Source organism: Mustela nigripes, chromosome 15, assembly GCF_022355385.1.
Source record: "Mustela nigripes isolate SB6536 chromosome 15, MUSNIG.SB6536, whole genome shotgun sequence".
Taxonomy (NCBI): domain Eukaryota; kingdom Metazoa; phylum Chordata; class Mammalia; order Carnivora; family Mustelidae; genus Mustela; species Mustela nigripes.
Genome location: NC_081571.1, coordinates 24,193,684 through 24,217,037, shown reverse-complemented (window position 1 = coordinate 24,217,037; position 23,354 = coordinate 24,193,684). Strand labels below are relative to the sequence as shown.

General features: G+C 39.8%; 1 protein-coding gene across 4 annotated transcripts in view; it reads right to left on the bottom strand.

Moving 5' to 3' along the window:
• Positions 1–691: 691 nt before the first annotated feature.
• RCBTB1 (RCC1 and BTB domain containing protein 1) overlaps positions 692–23,354 on the bottom strand; it is a 52,380-nt gene continuing 29,717 nt past the window's right edge. For all 4 annotated transcript variants that reach the window (XM_059377735.1, XM_059377738.1, XM_059377737.1 and 1 more), the window contains exons 6-13: positions 20,953–21,111; positions 17,661–17,768; positions 17,158–17,300; positions 16,022–16,212; positions 13,943–14,069; positions 11,234–11,385; positions 10,583–10,713; positions 692–3,019 (exon numbers count right to left, since the gene is read on the bottom strand). In XM_059377735.1, coding sequence (XP_059233718.1) covers positions 2,879–3,019; positions 10,583–10,713; positions 11,234–11,385; positions 13,943–14,069; positions 16,022–16,212; positions 17,158–17,300; positions 17,661–17,768; positions 20,953–21,111 — 1,152 coding nt within the window. In that variant the 3' untranslated portion in view covers positions 692–2,878. The remainder of the gene's footprint in view (positions 3,020–10,582; positions 10,714–11,233; positions 11,386–13,942; positions 14,070–16,021; positions 16,213–17,157; positions 17,301–17,660; positions 17,769–20,952; positions 21,112–23,354) is intronic.

The following is a 23,354-nucleotide window of genomic DNA, read 5'->3' as shown; positions in this document are numbered from 1 at the left end:
AAAAGTTGCTTATAGATATGTTTTTGTGTTAATTCCTAAACTTCTCTCTCCTCTCTAATAACATATATGTTCCTTGAGAACAGGGACTATGTATGTCCTTCCCTTCGTTTATAAGTACAAGATCCAGATATATTTTTCTGCTATGACAGTTCAATTGTATTATCTTTCAGTGGGAATAAAACTAGAGGATTTCTCTGGGGGAGGGGACACAATTGAGAAACAGGTGACATATTCATTGTGGTACCTATTTTTAGCTTAACACCCCTAAGAATCACTGTACTGATTAGTGGCAAAAAAAAAAAAAGGTAACATGAATTTGACCATGCTAACCAAGTTCAAGTGCACAGCTCAGCAGCATGAGCACATTCACCCTGCTGGGTGGTCATCACCACACCTACCTCCAGAACTCTCATCTTGCAAAACTGAAACTCTGTATCCATTAAACATTGACTCTTCAAGTCCTCTCTCCTACCTCCAAACTGGCAACTAGTGCTCTGCTTTCTGTCTCAGAGAATCTGGCCACTGTTTTCATTACCTCCCATAGCTGGGCCATTCAGCATCTGTCCTTCTGTGACTTCACTCAGCATAATGTCCTCAAGGTTGGTCCGGGCTGCACCACGGGAGAACTTCCTTCCTTTTTAAAGCTGCACGTTACTGATTTTTGAGGGGGAAAAACAACCCTACACATATGTCTTAACAGATTATTTATTAACATGTCATTCTAAACATTACATAAATACAGCCTATATACTAGAGTATCAAACATTGTTCCAGTAAGAATTTCAAGATTACATTTAGGGCTATCTTAAGAAATATGAATACTTTGGCTTTCATTATTACATCAGATGAAAAAAACAATTCAAAGAACAGTTTTCATTTCCTGCTACAATTAACAATAAAACCAAGTAGAAAAATAAGAGTGTATTAAAAAAAAAAGATACTCAAGTACTTTTCAAAGGACTTACTCCCATTTTCTTCACTACATACATAGTCATACAAATTACTCAGTAATCTACTATGAGGAGTGGTTCTTCACCTATATAAGGAACTTCAGTAAATACTTGTTGAATGAGAGATCACTCTACGGAAATTTATCTACTACTTTAATTTGTGCTTTTTTAAAAATTTTTTTTCAAGTAAGAGCGCAAACATACTGAAGTTCTTGTTTGTCCAGATCATAAGCCTACAGAACAGTGATTGTTACAAACACTACCCATCATAGCTAATAATCAAATTAATGTGCATTTATCAACCTAGTAAGAAAAATTCTATCATGTTGCAGAACTAATTCTAATCTAATAATTGATTGGACTTCAATCACCTGCGACATGGTCAAGAAAAGGCTTGTCATTATCTCACTTATCAGTGAACTATCTTTGAGCCCTCACTCCCACCCAACCCCCACCCCCACATCGAAACATTGCTAAAAATAGCAGCTGCAGCATATCTTCCCCCTCCTGTTAATTCGGCTCTGAAAATGTATTTAGGCTCCAAGTTCGGATGAGGGAACCTCCAAGCAGGAAAGAATTCACTAGGGCACGCCCGCAAATGGAAATGAGTCCATGGGCCAGAGAGCAGAACGAAGCTTTGTTCTCACAGCAAGCTCAACGGACATACATGATAAAACCCAGAGATGAACACTCTTCCTCCCAAAATCACGTTTCATAAGCTGACCAAAACCAAACCAAACACAAAACCAAACTGAAAGACCCTTTTAAGTAGGATCTTTTCAGGAAAACCATAATTTTGATCCTTTTTTGAAGTTAAATTGTGCTAAATATTATACCTAACACAATTAAAAGCTGAAGAAGTCTAAAATGAAAGCCACTGAGATTACAAATAAGCGAATTTTGTGATACTCGGCCTGGAAAAAAGAGCTAAAACAAATTCCAAGAAGTCCCGCCAGAAAGGTGGTTTTAAGAACCACTTCTGAGTCTGATGTAGCAGATCTGATGATCTAGCTGCCATGATTTAGGAAGGCCAGAGTATACGAGCATGCCATTACTTTCCTCTTATGATGAGCATTTACAGGGGGAAATGATGGGGGAAGCAATTTTAACTTCAGTTCTCGGACTTTGTCTTAATAAAACAAAACACTGTTGGATAGTAGTGGAGATTCTAATTTATAAAATATTGACCTTTGTCCAAACAAAATTTCTTTCATGATCAAGTTTTCACAGGTAGTCCTAAATTACTACTCTTTCTGTGCTTAAGTCTTTAGAGAAGTCTTGGCCTAGAAGTTTATCTTTACATGATCATCATCTCAATAGGGATAACTTATATTAAACAGATTACTATTTTTGAAACACCATGAAATTTAAAAAGGTCCTCAGTAGTGCAAATACAAAAGCCTCAAACTATCTTAACTATGCCTTCACAGTATGGCTACTGAAATAGCAACTAATGGAGCATTTCAAGGAGCCCCAAAGTCAGCATCTTTAATTCACGGTGGGGCCTCTATGACTATCCCACAATTCACAGACTGTCCCAATTCCTGGTGTCAAAGGGTTGTCAATATGTGAAACAGAAGAATTACCACAGATTTTCCCTTTCCAAGTTCATAAATTCCTCTAATCAGAAACAAAACAAAAAAACAACCAGCTGAACTTTCACCCCTTTCAAAATAATTCCAGCCAAATTAAGGTCACATTTAAAATCTACATTTCTGGAAACAAGAGTTGTTTAAAACGGGTTCAGGAAAGCTGTACATCCTTCATATATTCCTACACAGAGAACTGTGTCTCAGAAATGGGGAAAAAAAAAAAAAAAAAAACACCTGATGGGTTTTTTACCTGCAAAATTACATCACCCGCAGAGCACAAAGGATGCACCATCGCCCATACCCCCGGGCACTCACAAAACCCAGCAGCCTTGGGCTTCAGTTCTTAAATGCTCCACATTTACTGGCTTTAGCAATGAATTCCTTCAGCAGAGGGCCATCCATTTGCCAAAATGCTGCAGTCTGTGTAACTTCTGTCAAATGATTGATGCAAAACTTAAAGCAGAATTCTTCTAAATCCTGGACACACACAACAAAAATAAAAACAAGAAGAGGCCTTTTTTTATTAACTTTGATCGAATTACTTCTATCCAAACCCTCATCCCAAATCTTTCACCCTCCCCTAGAAAAGATATTTGAGGCCAGAAACCTCAAACTACGCAAACAAGTGACCATAGGTAGGTCTCAGAAAAGCACACACTATTTAGCCAAAACATAGTGAAAGCAGTAATTCCACTACCTCAAGTCTGACTCTTCAAAACACACACCATTCACTCAGCCTATGGGCAACAGCTTCTGCAAGGCTACCACACAGTCTCGTCCCACGCAGACTTCATCCTGAGCAGTTGAAAGCATACACCTAAAACTAGTACAATAATGCTGGCCTATTATTCTTCAATAATAATTAAAAACAAAGCTGAAAGCAACTTCAGTCCATCATATGTTTTACCACAGTCAAGAAGTCTGAAAAAAAGAATTAAGACTTAGCTTAAAGAAGGTTTTAAGAAACAAAAAAGTGATAAAGAGATGACTTCAAGAGACACATTAAAAAAGAAAAAAATTCCAAAGACCTTAAGTCCACTTTTATGCTCTCCTAGATAAAATGTCATCATTCTTAAAGCCATAAGGAATAATACACTGCAGTTCCCGGAAAACTAATTTCTCAGATGGTCAATCCGGAGAAGAATATTCACAGACTGGAGTTTTCAGTCAGACGAACGAAGTAACCAGCTACCGACACTCAGAAGGAAAGTAATACACACAAGTGGCAAACCGGAGCAACTTAAAAACCTATTTGCGCCAATGATAATACAGTCTTTCATCCGCAGCAAAATGGCTACTATGTTTGTTCCTTTAAACACTAGAACATATATTTAGTAAATCAGTTAGGCACTGGAATGTATACAAAGTCTAAATATATAACAGCAAATCACACCGAAAGCACTTATCACAAATACCTTGATTTTTTTTTTTTTTTTAACTTTGCAAGCTGCACTGAAGGTCAATACTCAGGGTTCTATCAAACCAGGAACTCAACATTTAAACTGCAGTGTCTTGGTTTCAAGTTTCCAGATACTGTCAAATGAGAATTTCAGGCAGGGTGGGGAAGGGCACACACAAACACAGAGTCACATCCCTTTCTACTGGCTCAGTGCAGCGCCCTACAAACAAATGCTTCCTTCTTTTAAGGGTCCCTGAATGAGGTTCCTGTCAGTCATATCACCAGTAAGAGATAAACCATCTCTATGTGTATTAGTCAGTTGCTGCCAGAGTTTTGTTTTCTAGATAATTCACAATGCATTTAAAATATCAGCACAATCTTTTCATCAGCGCTTTTTTATAAGAGAGTCCCCGTGGGCTGAAGTACAGGTAAATGTTCTGTGTATTATAATAAACTAAAATGTTAAACTATATGAGGCGCCTGGGTGGCTCAGTGGGTTAAAGCCTCTGCCTTTGGCTCAGGTCATGATCCCAGAGTCCTGGGATCGAGCCCCCCATCGCATCGAGCTCTCTGCTCCGCAGGGAGCCTGCTTTCCCCTCTCTCTGCCTGCCTCTCTGCTTACGTGTGATCTCTGTCAAATAAATAAATAAAATCTTTAAAAAAATAAAATAAAATAAAATAAAAAATAAAATGTTAAACTATATAAAACATTCCCTCTCACATTACTATTAAAGAGAAAGCCCTACTCCTGGTATTACAACCCAATGATTAAGAAACAGCTTTAGGGACTAAATTATATTCCACAAGGAGATAAAAGTCATTTTAATCTTATTTATCAAAAATAGAACACTAGTCGGGACGCCTGAGTGGCTCAGTTGGTTAAGCGGCTGCCTTCTGTTCAGGTCATGATCCCAGCGTCCTGGGATGGAGTCCCACATCAGGCTCCTTGCTCAGCAGGAAGCCTGCTTCTCCCTCTGTCTCTGCCTGCCTCTGTCTGCCTGTGCTCACTCTGAGGGGGGGGGGGAACACTAGTGTTTCTACATATAATTTAGGAAGAAATAACAAGTCATAAGCTCAGAAAGTTCTTCAAACCATGCAATGTATCAGATGAGGATCTTTAAATACTAACTTTTAATCACATAATTTCAAATTCAAAGAAGACTGCACTAAATTCTGGCATTGTAAAACCTTATCAGTTCTGTGCCCACAAATCTGGAATTCAAGCTCTTTTGAGTACACGTGAAAAAATGAGTTTACCCAGTTTACTAATTATACAGAGATGATCTTGGGTATAAACTTTAAGAACTTTTATGTAGTACAGTATACAAAGGGTGCCTCTAATTTCAAATCACTGCATACATTTGTGAAACTAGCTCTATCAAACTGCCTTCCCTTCCCCTCCAACCAGTTTGAATTGGTTCAGTAACTTAGTATTCAAAAAATGTTCTGCAGTTTCAAACACTGAAAGTTGAACTAGAGAACCCTGAAAATTATCTAAATCTGGGTTATTGAAATAAGTGCCATTTAACTGCTGAATCCTGCTTAAGGCAGTTCTATGGAAAAGGAAGCACTGAATGCACTTGGAAAGAGAAACTGTTTGCAAGTTCATTTGCATGAAGCAGAGAGGCATAGCAACGTAATTCACTCAACAGCCAATGCTCTGAGTCAGCTTGTCTTTGAGGTGTAAATGAGATATTTTCCTGGTTAATTCTTAAATATTTGAAGAACCTACATAATCTGTTTGCTCATTCTGCAAATGATCACATTTTCAATACCCAAAAAAGAAAATTCAACTCCTACCCAACTAATAAGGTAACTATAACAAGAGTGCCGGGCTTTATATAAAACATTTCCAAGAAGAACAAGAAGGCATCACCTGACCAGTAGATGAAAAAAGTTCATAACAGGGGTGCACCTGGGTGGCTCAGGCCATGATTCCAGGGTCCTGAGATAGAGCCCCACATCAGGCTCCCTGCTCAGCAGCAGGAAGCCTGCTTCTTCCTCTCCCGTTCCCCCTGGTTGTGTTCCCTCTTGCTGTGTCTGTCAAATAAATAAATAAAATCTTAAAAAAAAAAAAATTCATAACAGATTGGAGCATCTTCTTAAAGGCCCATGGAATACAGAAGTGGGAAAGGGTGCAAAATCAGGGGCTCTAAAACGATATTCTTGGTATTGCAGAAACTAAATCCCTTACTTATGACATTTTATGGTGAAATTATTATAAAGTGGTTCTAAGGCAAATGAGATAAAATACTAGATTTGTTGTAAACAGCAAGAAAGCTCAAAATATACTGCTATTCTGAAACAGTTTATAAATTCATTCCAAATTTTTTAAATTATTCCAATAACTTTTATATTCTGAAAATAATTTGTTTTTCCTTCCCACAGATTTTCTTTGTAACAAAGTAAAACACAGACAGTTGATGGTCTTAATATCCCCATTTTTAAAAATGCTACTGCAGCCTAAATGAACTTCACCAGTCCTAAATTCCCCAAAGCTAAAATAACTGAATGCTAAGAATTTTATTGAAGGCCACTTGGCCAGGGTGAGACACGTTGTGTATGGGTCACAAGCCAACCTTGAGACACATTCCAGATGGCAAAACTGTGAACCACACCTACTTCTGTCCAAACTTGTTGTTAAAGTAGTAACAAAACTCTAAAACTGTAAGTTCAGTATTTTATAATATATATCAGGTACAAAATATTCCAGATTAAAGGGGTCTTTGGTTTGGTTTTTTAGAATGTACTTAAATGTCTTACTACATACGACAAAATATAGAAAGGTACTTTGTCCCACTAACCAAAAAATATTTTATAGTCTACTGATGATGGAAAACTTTTAATTTCAGAAAGAAAAAAATGCTGACCATCAGCCTTTAGTACAAAAATTTTCAATACCAACATCCCAAACCAATTTTGGAATTAGATTCCTGGCCTTATTTTATGACTTCCCAACAATAGCAAAATCTTAGGATGAAGTTGCTCACCAAGTAGGATTTTCTGGAAAGTGCTGTACTCTTGTTCCTAACTATTTCTCCTAATGTTCAAATATAAACAGAAAACAAAAATCTCCTGAAGACCGTATAAATAGAAACATTTCAAAATTCGTGTGATGAGCTATAGAACTATCTCGATACAGTGTTTCATTCACATCTTCTCCCTTGATGGCAATGTTCATTTGGGTTTGTACTAAAGGAATATGGAAGTGCTCCTGTGCTAAGTCGTTCCTCAGCTAAAACTTGGAGAAAGTTTGACAATGCACTCACAATGTGACAGCTCCACCACAAGCAGCTTACTTTAAAAAAAAACTTCCTGGGGCACCTGGGTGGCTCAGTGGGTTAAGCCGCTGCCTTAGGCTCAGGTCATGATCTCAGGGTCCTGGGGTCGAGTCCCGCATCGGGCTCTCTGCTCAGCAGGGAGCCTGCTTCCCCTCTCTCTCTCTGTCTGCCTCTCCATCTACTTGTGATTTCTCTCTATCAAATAAATGAATGGAATCTTTAAAAAAAAAAAAAACAAAAAAAAAACTTCCTAACTACTGAGTCAATATATTTTTGTTGCTTTTATGTGTGTATATTTGCTTGGACATTATCTTGTCAAATGGGGTACAGAGGAACTGCAGGAACTTACAGAAAAGAGAAAAAAATAGAAGAAGCCAGTAGACTCCATCTTCCTAGCATCTGAACCATAGAATGAAGGAAAAGTCAGCTGGTCTCAAGTGGAGCTTCTGAAAGTCAGTCAATTTTCTGGCAGTTAATTTCCAATCTGACTTAATATAGAAGCTTCCCATCAACTAATAAAGTGAGTGGGTTTTATTTTTATATTCTAAACACTTCATTTGGGGTTCCTGGGTGGCTTAGTCATTAAGTGTTTGCCTTTGGCTCAGGTTATGATCCCAGATCCTGGGATCAGCCCCACATCCGGCTCCCTGCTCAGCGTGGAGCCTGTTTTTCCCTCTCCCACTCCCTCTGCTTGTGTTCCCTCTCTCACTGTGTCTCTGTCAAATAAATAAATTCAGTCTTTTAAAAAAAAAAAAAAAAAGAAAGAAAGATAAAGAAACATTTTATTTACTTACTACATTCTACACCATTAAGAAAATATAATGTAAAAGTATATTAGTCAATTACAGAACTCCTATAAGAATCTTTAAAAAAAAAAAAAAATAGCCTAGAAAGAAAGAGGTGATTCTCATTTTTGTCTTCTATTTTCTAATTTTTCTACATTGAATATATAATATTTGTGGGGTTGGGGTTTTTGTTTGTTTGTTTGTTTTCTAAAAAGTACACCTTCGTGGTGAGGTATTTCAAATATATTTGTTCATTCATTTAATTCAACATACTTTTTTTTTTTTTTTTTTATCAGAGAGAAAGAGAGAGCACAAGCAGGCAGAGTGGCAGGCAGAGGCAGAGAGAGAAACAGGCTTCCCACTGAGCAAAGAGCCCAATTCAGTACTCAATCCCAGGACAATGGAATCGTGACCTGAGCCGAAGGCAGCTTAACCAACTGAGCCACCTAGGTGCCCAATCAACATACACTCTTGAGTGCCAAACCAAATGCCCATACTGTGACAGACTCTAGGGAATCACATATATTTTCAGTCTCAAGGAAGGGACAGTATTTCATGTGTCTATACTTAGTATGAGAAAAACAAAAACTAGTAATAAAAAAAAATTTCCAGGGGCACCTGGGTGGCTCAGTGGGTTGGAGCCTCTGCCTTCAGCTTGGGACAATATCCCAGGGTCCTGGGATCGAGTCCCACATCGGACTCTCTGCTCGGTGGGGAGCCTGCTTCCTCCTCTCTCTCTCCCTGCTTCTCTGCCTACTTGTGATCTCTGTCTGTCAAATAAATAGATAAAAATCTTAAAAAAAAAAAATTTCCAGCTGGCATGGGTAGAAGCAGCACAAAGTGCTTTTCTGTGACCTTTGGGGGTAGGTTTTAGCTTAGTGAGAAAGAAATTTCTAGTACCTAGAGCTGAGATGTTTGCCTCTGCCCAGATGTTCTAACTGGCTTCAGTTAGCACTATCCTAATCCCAGGAATAGGGAACTCATTAGCTGTGAAGGAGTAGGGGAGAGACACAGAGAAGATGTTAAAGTCAATTAAAAAGTAGACAGAACAAGCATCAACCAATTTAAAATTATATCACTGGGTAGAATGCAACCCAAAGAAATATCACTTCCAATAAAGAAGTTCATGGTGCCACAGAAAAGGTAGAAAAAAATCTATACTTCCATTTCCTATTAGATATGATTTACTTTGATCATCATACCATCTGTTGCCAGACCACAGACCTAAGTAAGCTATTTGAACTTATTAAATATTTATAATCAAAACCTCAAATAAAAATAGGACACATTTTAAAAATACAAGACGTAATGGTGCATTCTGACCCCTAAGTGTGATAAAGATGAAATCTGTCTTCCACCACACTGCCAAAGCCATGGTTATAGACCTCTGCGGGTATTTGGTAAATCCTGATACCAGGTTCTCTACCTGTCAAATGATGACAAATTACCTCTAAGAAGAGCTAACTGTGTCACTAAAGTGTATACTTTATTTTTTTTTAAAGATTTATTTATTTATTTATTTATTTGACAGAGAGATCACAAGTAGACAGAGAGGCAGGCAGAGAGAGAGAGAGAGAAGCAGGCTCCCTGATGAGCAGAGAGCCTGACGCGGGACTCGATCCCAGGACCCCGAGATCATGACCTGAGCCGAAGGCAGCGGCTTAACCCACTGAGCCACCCAGGCGCCCTAAAGTGTATACTTTAACTGGACATCTTAAACTCTCAGCGTACTGCTCTCTACCTTTATTCTCTATAAATTTATAAAACCAACCAGACCAGCCTTAAGTTCACTAATTATCCTTAATGCACCCTTCAGGTAGTACCATATTCATTCAGTTCCACAAACATTTATTACCCAGTACCTACTATGTGCCAGGCACTACAGGGTACAGAGGTGAATAAGAACCAGTTTCTGCCTATGAACAGCTTACAGTCTGATGACACTTTGGTTCTTAACTTCAAGAAAACACACTAAATCCAAATTTCAAACTCCCCAAACCCTGTTCATTCATAGATTCTCTAGAGATCCATGAATCCTAGATTAAGAATTCAATCCAGTGCAAAATCAACCATTCACAACCAAACACACAAACAAAAAGAGCCCAGACTGAGTTCTTCACACATGAATGAGTTATAATTAGACAAAGATAGAATTTCAGAGCATACACAGATAGGAATCATACAGCATCTTTGGCTGAAAACAGGGTAGAGTTAGAGAGATAGCAAAGTGGGTTTTGAAAAATATATATATATGCTGACCTTGAGAAACCCCCGAAACTACAATATGGCGTCAGTCCAACTGGGTAGGACACTTTCTATTTCGACCCACAGTAGAGCTGCTTGGACTTCAGTTAGTTTCTTTTCTTAGTTAAAAATGAAAGAAGAACAGCCATTTTTGAAACTATGAACACAGAATAAACAAGGCAGGCCAGCTTTCATTTTTTGGGGATCGGTCAGTTCATGGATTCCCTAAATAGAAGTGAAATTACTCCTTTTCCTTGTCTCATGCAAGAAAAGCAGGGGGCAGGCCATGGGGAGCCGGAGGAGGTGGTTTCTGGTTTTTATTTTATGTTACCTCTGCATCATATCTGACTGCAGCAGAGAACAGTGAAAAGGCATTCTCCACTGTAATTCCACGTTTGATAATGTGCTGACAAAGCTTTCTCAGTCGGTTTTCACAATAAGATGTGGCCAAGTCCAAAAGACCTAGAAGCAAAAAGTATGGAAAGCTTAATTAAGTTTACGATAATTTCCCATAATTTATAAACATACATAATTTATTTCAGTGAAAAGAGTTATGTGGATAAATCAACAGAAGTTTCTTAGTGAATAACACTCTAAATTTTATTAAATAAATCCTCTTTTTCACTCCCTACCTCCCCCACCCCCAAACAGACCTCTCCTCCACTCACTTTATGCATCTTCTTCTACAGTACAAAGGAAGGGGAATAAATAGAATTACCCCCTCATTTTACTTCTGAGATGAGATGTTATTTGCATTAGCAATGTATACTTCAGTATTAGTAGATGAAAATAAGTCCACAGTCATAAATAAATGTATCCATAATTATTAACCATCATTACTATACAACACTGTTTTTAAAGACATTTATCTTCAAATATTGTCTAAAACCAGTCAACCTGACCCTTTTTAAACTTCAGCACTGTAAGACCACAAGAGAGTTGTGTGACCATGTGGCTTGGCCTGTCCCGCGGGCTGAGGTACCTATAGCATCTTCCGGCGGCAGGTCCACTGTGTCTGTGTAGAGGTACTGGAGAAAGGCACGGTACACTGGGTAGGAAAACTGGTCTATTTCTATCACCTCCTTCATATCCTCATTCCAGTAAGACTGGAACATGGACCGAAAGTGCTCACACCTAAAGAGAACACAGAAAATTACCTATGAAGTTGCTGCGGTCAGGTAAGTATTACAGGTCTCCTGAACTATTCCTATCCTTGGACCCACACACCCCAGGATCACGGATTTGCAGCTAGCAAAGGCTTCACATTCACCATCTGCATATTTCCTCTCTCATTTTTCGATGAGAATTATCAAATACTATGAATTATAAATGGAGCCTAGAAGTAAGGACCTAGCACTTCCAGTGTTCCACTGTCTCCATGTGGCAGACCTCATTCAGATCAAGCATTCTGCTCACGTGTTTTTCTTAAAAGTATTATAGAGAAATGCATTTTTAAACAATGAAATTAAAAGAAATTCAGAAATGATAGTTCAAATCTTTGACTATGTATCAGTATCATTCAAGTAATTTATTTGGTTTTTAATTTTCATGTAATCAGAATATCCTTAAAATGGTTTTAAATGCTAACTGGATTACATTTAGGCTGATTATTATCCCATTACCTTACATGATAATTTTTCTTCTTTTCTGACACATCTTCAAAATAGCCATTAGTCCTATTTTGTTCTTCTGCTTTGACCTGCTCCCTTTCAATCTTCCCAAGCCTGTTACTCACAAAATACATTCACTGGGAGAGTCACAGATTTCAAAAAAACGTCAGTGGGGCTTTTTATGTTGTACTTGCATGGAAAAAGCCACCTGTATGAGGAACTGATTTCTACATACTGGGTTTTCTTAAGTATGTCATTTACTTCAGTTTTAAAAAGTCACCTTTTCAAATCCTTTTAAAATGAGATATGGTGTAAATAAACATAGATATTTTCAAAATCCATTCTCAACTAAAAATGGTTCCACATACATAAGACATTACTTCATCTGAGAAGTAAAGAGAAACAGTTGTCTAGGCAAGGAATGACAAATTAAATGTGACAATTAAATGAAAGGAACAGATGGTTGACCACAGGTTCATGGAAAGGAACATTTCTGGTTCACCTGTTAATACTGTGGTTCAGATATTTACTCTCAATAATAACTGGGGCACCTGAGTGGCTCAGTCATTAAGCGTCTGCCTTCGGCACAGGTCATGATCCCGGGGTCCTGGGATGGAGCCCCGCATCGGGCTCCCTGCTTAGCGGGAAGCCTGCTTCTCCCTCTCCCACTCCCGCTGCCTATGTTCCCTCTCTATCTCTGTCAAATAAATAAAATTTTAAAAAATTAAAAAAAAATAACTGACATATGGCTTTTGGGTTCCCTTAAAATGTGTTATTTTGTAAAAAGGTTTTCAACTAAATTTCAAAAGGGACTTATAAATGGCCACTATAACTCCCAACAGTCTCACTTCATGTGCCTCTTTTTCAGTAATGGCAGCCTCAGGGCCCAAGAGTCCAAACCGTTATTAATAAATACAATCCTGTCATCATCCACTCTCTCTAAAGGACATTCCTGTAATTGGGAATTAGATGTCCCTCAAGGTCAGAGGTTCACCACTCCTGATAGTGAGTTTTCTGCTTGAGGACAAAGAAATCTTTAAGTGTAAAAGAAGATAAACACACTTTTCACTAAAAATCTTCTGTATTTTTTTAAGCATGTAAATTTGTCAATGGAAATAAATATTCACCAGATCTTCATTTAAAACACAATACAGGGACGCCTGGGTGGCTCAGTTGGTTAAGCAGCTGCCTTCGGCTCAGGTCATGATCCCAGCGTCCTGGGATCGAGTCCCACATCGGGATCCTTGCTCCACAGGGAGCCTGCTTCTCCCTCTGACTCTGCCTTCCACTCTGTCTGCCTGTGCTCGCTCTCACTCGCTCTCTCTCTGACAAATAAATAAATAAAATCTTTAAAAATAAAATAAATAAATAAATAAATAAATAAAATAAAAAATAAAACACAATACAGACAGTGAGCCTGAACGGCTCAGTCAGACTCTGGATTTTGGCTTAGGGTCGTGGGATCAAGCCCCATGTCAACCAGGGTGGAGCCCCTTTGGGATTCTCTCTTCCTCTCCCTGCGCCCCTCTTCCCACCCTGGCTCAGAGCATGCTCGCTCTCTCTCTCTCTCTCTCTCTCTCTCTCTTTCAAAAAAAAGTGGGGGGAAACGTCAACACAATACAAATATTCACATTACCACATCATGCATTTTCTTTTCTTTTTAATTTATTTATTTATTTGACAGACAGAGACCACAAGAGGACAGAGAAGCGGGCAGAGAGAGAGGAGGAAGCAGGCTCCCTGCCGAGCAGAGAGTCTGATGCGAGGCTCGATGGGAGGCTCGATGCGAGGCTCAATCCCAGGACCCTGGAATCATGACCTGAGCCAAAGGCAGAGGCTTTAACCCACTGAGCCACCCAGGCACCCCACATCATGCCTTTTCAAAAGGCAGGAGTGCATACTCACATCACATGCAAAACTCTTCAGTAATGCATGGATCCCATTCACAAAAATACTACGTTGTACCATTTCTCTCTACTGCCAAGGCTATTCCTAATCAGTCCCCATTTTGTGGGCTAACAGAAAAATGGAGATTGCAACAACAAAACGTTATTAATGTCTCTAAGTTAACACAAAAATACCTGATTTTCAAAACAGCCTTATGGACATGGATATATTTCCCATCAATTCGAAACTTCAGATCAGCAGTTTCTGGACTATCAAATTCTTTCTTCAGTGATTCAGCAACTGTTAAAAAGTCTTCATGTTCTGAAAGCAACAAACACATTATTAATACAACAGGCTCAGGAAATGTGCTAAAGATATGCAAGACTTCAAAAAAATAACCATTAGCATGATAAATAATTCCATAGATTTTTTTCAGGAGTTCATGCCTTATTTGACAAATCAATTTCACTGTATCAAAATAAGTACTTTGAGTCTTTAAACTACCAAAAATAGTAGTTGGAAAAGCCAATTACCAGTCTTACATACCAAGTCAGACATTGTATTTATTTATTTATTTAAAGATTTTATTTATTTGACAGACAGAGATCACAAGTCAGCAGAGAGGCAGGCAGAGAGAGGATGAAGCAGGCTCCCCACAAAGCAGATAGCCTGACGCGGGGCTCGATCATGACCCAGGTCCAAGGCAGAGGCTTTAACCCACTGAGCCACCCAGGCACCCCAAGTCAGACATTTTAAAACGTATATTTTGGGGCTGCCTGGGTGGCTCAGTCAGTTAAGCATCTGCTTTCGGCTCAGCTCATGATCTCAGGGTCCTGGCATTGAGTCCCACAACAGACTGCCTCTCCCACTTCCTCTGCTTTGCTCACTCTTGCTTTCTCTTAAATAAATCTTTGAAATGTGTATTTTTTAAAAGAATAAAAAGTTAAAGGCAGTCTACGATTATATAAATACTTAAAACTTTGGTTGCTCTCTTCACAGACTAAGAATTTATCAATTTTCCCTGACTGAAACACCAAGAACATCTTTGCTCTGCTTTGGGGTAGTTTCAAGGAGCTAGTAAATTCAACTGAAGTTGTGCCAAGAAAGAACTTTAGCAGTAAAGTGGTAACGCCATGCAGTCATGTTCTTATACAAAGAAACCCTGCTTCCTAGGTTTGTGGAATCTCAACATCCCCTCTTAATCCTAAAGATTAATGTACAAACAATAATCCTTACCTACTATCTAAAAACAGAGTAAACTGACTTAGTAACCATGTATACTCAAAGGGAACAGTTTCACAAAAAGCTGATCACACTGCCTGATAAGAACTGCTGGAATGATTATTTGTAAGTCTAACTGTGACCTCACGAAGAAAAAGTAAAGGCACTTGTACAAATTAGGTAACACTCTCCTGTGCAGTCTATGCATGGACAAAGGAAAACAAGTAGAAGGCTAATAGGAAAACAAAAAGAGCTCCAGAGATCACAGGCAATGAATGCACCTAATGATGAGACAGCCACGCTAGCTGTCTGACACACCTGATGACACAAGGTTACTCAAACAAAGATCTGCACACAAATACTTCTAACAGCACTAGTCACAATAGTCGAAGGTAGAAACAAACCAAATATCTGTCAAGAGATGCACGGAAAAACAAAGTTTGGTCTATACGTACAATGAAATTTCATCCAGCCATACAAATGAAGAACTAATGTGTACTACAACACAGGGGAGCCTCAAAAACATTAAGTAAAAAAAGCTAGACCCAAAAGGTCACACATGTATGAGTCCCTTTATAGGAAATATCCAGAATAGGTAAATCCTTAGAAAGTAAAAGCAAAGATGTGACTGCCAGGGATGGGGGAAGAGAGAATGGGGAGTGACTGCACAACAGGCACAGGGGTTTCGTTTCATTCAGGGAAATGAAAATACTTCAGAACTCGATATAAATGGCAGTCGCACAGCACTGTGGCTGTACTGAATGCCTCTGAACTGTACACTTTCAAATGGTTAACTTCATGGACGTAAACCTCACCTCAGTTAAAATGAAAGCACTGAATGGGAGAAGACAGTAAGTCCCTATAATATTTTATAACATACAAATAAATTTTATTATGCAAATCTATTTTGAGGAAAGGAATTACAGCTATTGGAGAATAAAACATTCTAGGACCTGAAAGAGCCCACAAACAGCAACTACAGAAACAGAAATAGAGTGGTCAGCTGCTAGCACGGCTCTTCCCCGGGTGGAAGGAGCCCTGAGCTTTCTCACCCACGGACAGGAGGCGCCACGAGACAGCAGGCGTGGCAAAGCAGGCGAACACGTCGTCGGTGCAGGAGAAGTGGGTGAGGTGGGGCAGGATCACTGACTGGCCCCGGCACTGGCCCCACATGTACACGTGCCCGCCCTGGGTCTTGGCTGCCGACGTGTGTGCAGAGTGGCAGGCCGCGATCTCTATGACCCTGGAAAGTTTTAAGAAAAATATATGTCATTTCTTTATCACAGAAGCCGAGAGCACACCACACAAGGTAGATAAAGGGGTCATGCTGACAGCACCACAAAAAACAGCCCAGGATTGAAGGATATTAGTTATCAGGTCATAAGAACACAACTGAAAGGTCACAACAAGAGTACTGTGCTTTTCCCTTGCTTGTTGCCCCACTTCTCATCCTAACCTCATTCTGAATTAGGATAAATAACAATCACTGTTGAGGACAACTTGGAAAAAGGGACTAGAAACTAAAGTAGATGAGGAAAGGGGACAGAGGCAAAACGTCCTGACATTTCCGGGGCACTTAGACAGTAGCCAAAAAAAAAAAAAAAAAAAGTGTCTTCAAAATACCATTTCCTTGATACAACTTATTCTCTCAACCCCTAAATAAGCACTGGCCTCAGGGTAATGGACTCTGAAAATCCTAATCCAAATGGACATCAAGCCAGACTTAGATTTCTCAGTATGCTTCTTAGACAAGGTCCTACAATCTGAAGACAACCCTCTAAAACTTAGTGGGTAAGGACTCATAATTTGGCTGAATAAACAAAGCATTATTCCAGTGATATACACTAAATCAAATCAATATTTAAAGATATTGTCCTTGGGGCACCTGGGTGGCTCAGTGGGTTAAGCTTCTGCCTTCAGGTCAGGTCATAATCTCAGGGTCCTGGGATCGAGACCTGCATGGGGCTCTCTGCTCGGCGGGGCGTCTGCTTCCCCCCCCTCTCTCTGCCTGCTTCTTTGCCTACTTGTGACCTCTCTTTGTCAAATGAATAAATAAAATCTTTAAAAAAAAAAAATGACAACGTAAAGAAACAGAAGAGTTACAAAAGCTAAACCCCATAGCTCAGCACACAGAGCCCCAAGTCCAAAACCACACACAGAACCCTGAGACATGGTACAGCCCAGTTACCTTTCTTTCTCCACCATGATGTGGGCCGGGCTTAGCAGGTTATTTTTATTGCCAGTTCCCAGCTGCCCATACGTGTTAGCTCCCCAGGCATAGAGCAAGCCCTCATCTGTTAGTGCTAGAGTGTGTGCATAGCCGCAGACAATCTGCAAGTAAATTTAAATGGTTACCATCAACAGGAAAACGGGAAAGGCAGGAGAAACATCTACTTAAAGACCACAGCCAGCTTCTGCAGAATGCCAATTCATCATCAGTTATGGACTGACATTCTCTGGAACATTAAAAAAGCATTAGAAAAGCCCAAGACTGAGACACCTAGAGTTTTCCAATCGCCTTTTTTTTTTAACTTGTCAAGACTGATGTGTCACCACCATGGTGTTCCTTCTCAATATGGGAATTTAGAGAAGATGAAACTGTAAATGTGGAAGATGAAGGCACACAGTAGTGTTCTCCAAGTTGGGGCAGGGGAGCTGGAGGTGAGCAGCAGCGCAATCCAGCACACATACCTGGTTCACACACACGCTGTGCAAAGCCGCCACTCGCACAGGGGTCAGCTGATTGCCATTGTTTCCCAAGCCTAGCTGACCATTGCCATTGTAACCCCAGCCATATACCTTAGAGAAAGAAAGGGAGAGAACAGGCTTTTAAAACTCTAAGAGGGAACATATAAAAATGCCGTTCACCTAAACAAATCAGGTACTTTTCCACTTCCAACACCCACACTCTATGTGATCCCACAAGGGATCTCCAAACAGAAGATATTTGGGGGGTGGGGATGGCAGAATTTGGCATAACAAACCTACTGTTTGGATAGCCTTGGGGCAAGTCATTTAATCTTGTTTTACACATGAGGAAGCTGATGCTCCTTAACAATTATGAAGCACTTCTTATATGTCAGGACATGATAAAAGGTACCAGTTTAACAGGAAAGATGGACCATTGCAAACTTTTGCAGTCAGGTGGTGAGCGCTATCCTAGAGATACAATCAAGTCACTACAAAAGCAGAGCAGAGAAAGGACTTAGCTAGAGAAAGATAGCTTAGGAACAACTTTCAGAAAACAGATTTGAGCAGAGATAAATGGAAGTGAATGTATTCCAGGGATAGGGTACAGAATGTTCTAAAAGCAGGTTCTAAACATGAGCAGGCAGGCCTAGCAGGACAAGTCCAGCACAGTGGCAGGACGGAAGACTAGAATGAAAAGCAAAGGCCAATGGGGTGAAGTACCGAAACACATACTAGGGAAAGTAGAATGCATCTATGGGCCTTCCACTGAAATATTTCACACATCTTGGAAAGATCGTGCTGGCTCCACATAACGGGGACTGGACTATTTAAGACTAGAGGAGGGACAGTCATTCAGGAGATATGTGTCTCTCATTAGCACACAGATGAGCCCTGCTGAGGGTCTAAATTAAGGCAATGACAGGGGAACCCAGAGAGAAGGAACAGATAGGAAAGAGGTTAAGAAGACGACATAACAGAATGTGGTGACCCCTTCGCTCTCTGGAGAGGGGAGTCATCAGCTGAAAGTAGTGGAGCTGGAGACAGGTTTGCCAGCAGTGGTAAAGGTTTAGAATGGCAAGTGTGGGACACAGGACAAAACACTGACCAGGAACAGACTATAGGTCTGGTCAAATGAGAAACCTGAAATGTCTGGTGGCACAGGACAAGGCAGGGCAAACAGATGGATGGGGCTTTTCAGGGCAGTGTGACAGAAGGGGAAGGAGGACAGAGAATTTAAGATACCAGCAGGAGATGGTTAAAAGCACTTTCCATAACATAAGTGCAACAGGTTTTAACTTTCTGCAGAGAAATCTGGCTTTAGCTATCAACAACTTTAATGGCATACCCTCTGACTCAGAAATCTCATTCCTGTGAACTTATTCTACAGAATACTTACAGAAGTGTACAGAGATATACAGTAACACAGGAAGTCAGTGCTACAGTGTTTATAACAGCAAAAATATAGAGACATTTGCAATATTCTTGGTGTGGGTCATCCAATAGGAAAACTAAGTAACCATTATAATGAAAAGCAGCTATAAATGGTCTGGTAATAGATTCAGGTAAACATCTGTCTTGTTAGCAGGAAAGTTGCAGACTAGCAGAGAAGAGCAGTAACCTATAATGATCCCATTTTTATAAATTTTATAAATTTTATATTTACCCATACAGAATTGTTTATAGGGAAAAACCCAAAAGGATAGTCATTAAACTATTAAGGTACTCACTTTTTACTTTATGTGTTTCATCTCCTTTTGTTTGTGAAAATAACCACATAATAATATTTTTTAAATTAAATTTATTTTTAAAAATAAAGGGAAAGCAAAGAATACTGAGATGGAGGATGTCCAATGACTATCCCAAGAACTTCTGAAAACATCCAAGATGACATCAGGATTGATTAAAAAAATAAGTTCACACTTCAGGTGAACATGGCCTGAGGAAGAGACTCATCAAATCACTACGCTATACACCTGAAACTAATGTAAAATTGTGCACTGATTATACTTCAATTAAAAAAACAAACAAAAACAAGCGCATATATACAGAGAACAGATTGGTGGTTTCTAGAGCTGGGGGCAGAAGAACACAGGCAAAATGGGCAAAGGGGAGCCAAAAAGTACAAACTACCAGTTATAAAATAAGTAAGTCATCGGGACGTAATGTACAGCATGGTGACTACAAGTAGTAATACTGTATTGCACATCTGAAAGCTGCTGAGAGAATCAACTTAGAAGTTCTCATCACAAGGAAAAAACTGCATGGTGACAGATATTAACTAGACTTACTGTGGTGATCTTTAATTATATACAAACATTGAATCATTACACTGTACACCTAAAACTAACATAATGTATGCCAATTATGCCTCAATAAAAATAATTTAAAACAGTAAGTTAACATAGATGAGTATTCAGAAAACGCCAAAGCACTCTAGCACTGCAATGCATACCCCACACATCTGTAGCCAAAGACAATCTTTGTGGGGTGCCTGGGTGCCTCAGGTCATGATCTCCAGGTCCTGGTTAAGATTAAGCCCCACCCCTCCACCTCTTTGGCTCCCTGCTCAGCAGGGAGGCTGCTTTGCCCTTGCTTCTGCCCCTCCCCTGCTTGTGTTCTCACAAGCTCTCTTTCTCTCACTCTCTCAAATGAATAAAATCTCAAAGACATATCTTTGCATAATTTTTCTCCACTAAGACACTGACAGATTGGTAACAGGCCTATTTAAGTAGAAATTACAACCAGAATAATTGTACAGAAATAACCATCAGCTCAAAGGTAGTCAAGGTAAAGGAGCACTAAAAATTGAGTTTTTAAAAGTAGCCAACAACAACTGGCACAAAAAATTCTGCTCCTGTAAGTAGCTTCCTCCTGCCAACAAACTCCAGATGCAGGCTGACAAACATCGCTGCTGACAAACATCGCCGGTTAACTTGACAGAGGGCACACTTGATTTCTTCATTGGATAAAAGAGGTAGTATCAAATTCTTCACTACAGTAAATCACAAATACCTATGAACACCAAACTACCTGGGGTCTCACAAAAAAAAAAAAAAAAATTGAGACATATGAGTATCTTTACTTGCAGATTAATCTTAGAATTAAAAATTCATACTGAGGAGCAAACACCCTCTAGGTACTCCTCAATCAGTAACCAGTTAACTACCCACGAAACTATAAAACAAAGCACTTTTCCTTCCATGATCGCATACATGCTCCTCATGCAGAAAATGCTATTTCAAGAGAGAGGAGGTGAGGATGGGGGGGGGGGTGTAATGCAGAGAGAGCTCACCTCACCATTGTCCAGAACAGCCATGGATGAGGTCTGACCACAAGCAATGCCAACCACCCTCTTAATATGTAAACAGTTTGTAACTTTGCGAGGAGTTGGTTGATTTGTTGTAGATCCTGATCCCACCTGGCCACAGTTGTTATAGCCCCAAGCGAATACCTACACAAAACAAGGGGGAAAGAATGAATTACTAGTAACAGGGTGAACATTCTACCTCTAACACACATTAATAATCATAAAATAAAAATAAATCCACTTAATAAATATTTACAATGTGCTACATGGCTCTACATACTTTCTGGGCACCACGACCATCTTTAATTTTCATAGTCATCCTGCATAGTGACCCTGGGCCCGGGTAGATACTATTATCACCCACATTTTCTACACAGAAATGGAACCCGAGAGGTTAAGTGGCTTACTTGAGGTCCTACCAAGTAAGCAGTAAACATGGAATGAGAACCCAAGAAGTGTAGCTGTGCTACTAACCATGACACCGTACTGCCTCCGTCATATGACAGCCATATATGATTTGTCTGGCATCAGTAAGAAATAAAGCATATACCACATAAGTAGGAGGGAGAGGAAAAGTCTGCTTAACTCTTTGGACACAAATACTCTTTTTTTTTCCTTCACAGGAAGCTTTAAAGCCCTACAATGCTTCTCCCTGTCTCACTAATTGCCAAAACTGAGTATTACATAACATTTCCTGATGACTCATGGCCATCACAATTACAATTACCAATCACAGTTACAGGTCATAACACAGTAAGGCTCACAAGTACCAAAGAGGTGTCTGTCCCTACAGAAATGACACCAGGTTGTTAGGCTATTCTGGATACTGTCTTCTCTGAGTTTTCATTCACTGTCAACTCCAAGCAGCAACCCTCCTCAAATGCACCCTGTGCACCTTTGGCCTATGATTTTCCATTAGGTGAAAACCAGATTTCTAAAGAGACCCAAATAAATCTCTAAGCTAGTTAAAATCTAGTAACAAAGATGAAAAACAAAACAACAACAACAAAATCACTGCACGTTAATTACCAACTAAGCCTATCAAATAAGAGTGTGACCAGAGAGAAGAGTAAGGGGAGGGTGGATGCCAGCAGCCTGGGAAAGAACTTCCTCCAACACTAGAATTTCTAGGAAGCCCCTACCCCTTTCACTTGCCCCAGCAATGGTCCTCCCACATCCTGAAGTCTGGCTTCCACAATCTTTCCTCGGTCAGCACTTCCTACCTCCGCTCACACGTCTGATGCTGCCCAAGGCAACCAGAGCAAAACCTATGGCTGGAGCCTTAAAAGAATATGCACTAGAGGTTCATTTCACAGGTACAAAAGAAATAACTGGCAACACTTCCCGAAAGTGGGTTCACGGGAGCATCTGGTATAATAAGACAAATATTTAGCACAATTATCCAAAGTAGCATATGCTCACAGTTAAAGAAAACCAGGATTCCAGGCTGTACAAATTAGGGAATTCTAATTTTAATATTCTTCTGGCACTTCTTCTCAAGTACCCCAAGCCCATTGCAATGCAGCTGCCTTTTATTTAAAAATGAGGACTACGGTTCCAATAATCAAAATCAGAGCAGCAAACTACAGATTCGGGGCATAAGACCCTGGTGCTAGGCCTAGTCCCAGCACATCCCAGCCGTGAAACCTTGATCTCACTCAGTTTCTCTGGTTTCTTCACCCGTAACCTGCCCCACATAATAAAATCACTATTAACATCACTGACGGATTTTAAATGAGAGAACAGAATGGTCTGTGCTTTAGAAGTCACAGGGAGTATGGGCACCTGGATGGTGCAGTCATTTGGGCATCTGACCCTTGGTTTCAGCTTGGGTCAGGATCTCAGGGTCTCGAGATTGAGCCCCACATTGGACTCCTTGCTCAGTGTGGAATCTGCTTGATATTCTCTCTCCTCCCTCTGCCCCTCTCACTCATGCTCTAAAATAAATAAATCAATCTTAAAAAAAAAAAATTACAGGGGGCAGAAAAGTAGTAATACTTAACAGGTAGACCAATTAAAAAGCTATAGAATAAAAGAGACCATGGCAATAGCCCAGGCTGACAGCAAGTTCTGACCTAAGGTTATAGAGATAAAGAGAAACAAAATGAGACAAAAGATTAGAAGGTAGAATCAATAAGATCAGAAAACTTTATGATAAGTAAGCAAAGAACTTGGGGGTGAAAAAGTGGTACAGTACCTATTGGAATGTTGATAAAGTTCTTTTCTTTCTTTCTTTTTTTTTTTTTTAAAGATTTTATTTATTTATTTGACAGAGAGAGATCACAAGTAGGCAGAGAGGCAGGCAGAGAGAGAGGAGGAAGCAGGCTCCCTGCCGAGCAGAGAGCCCGATGCGGGACTCGATCTCAGGGTCCTGAGATCGAGTCCCG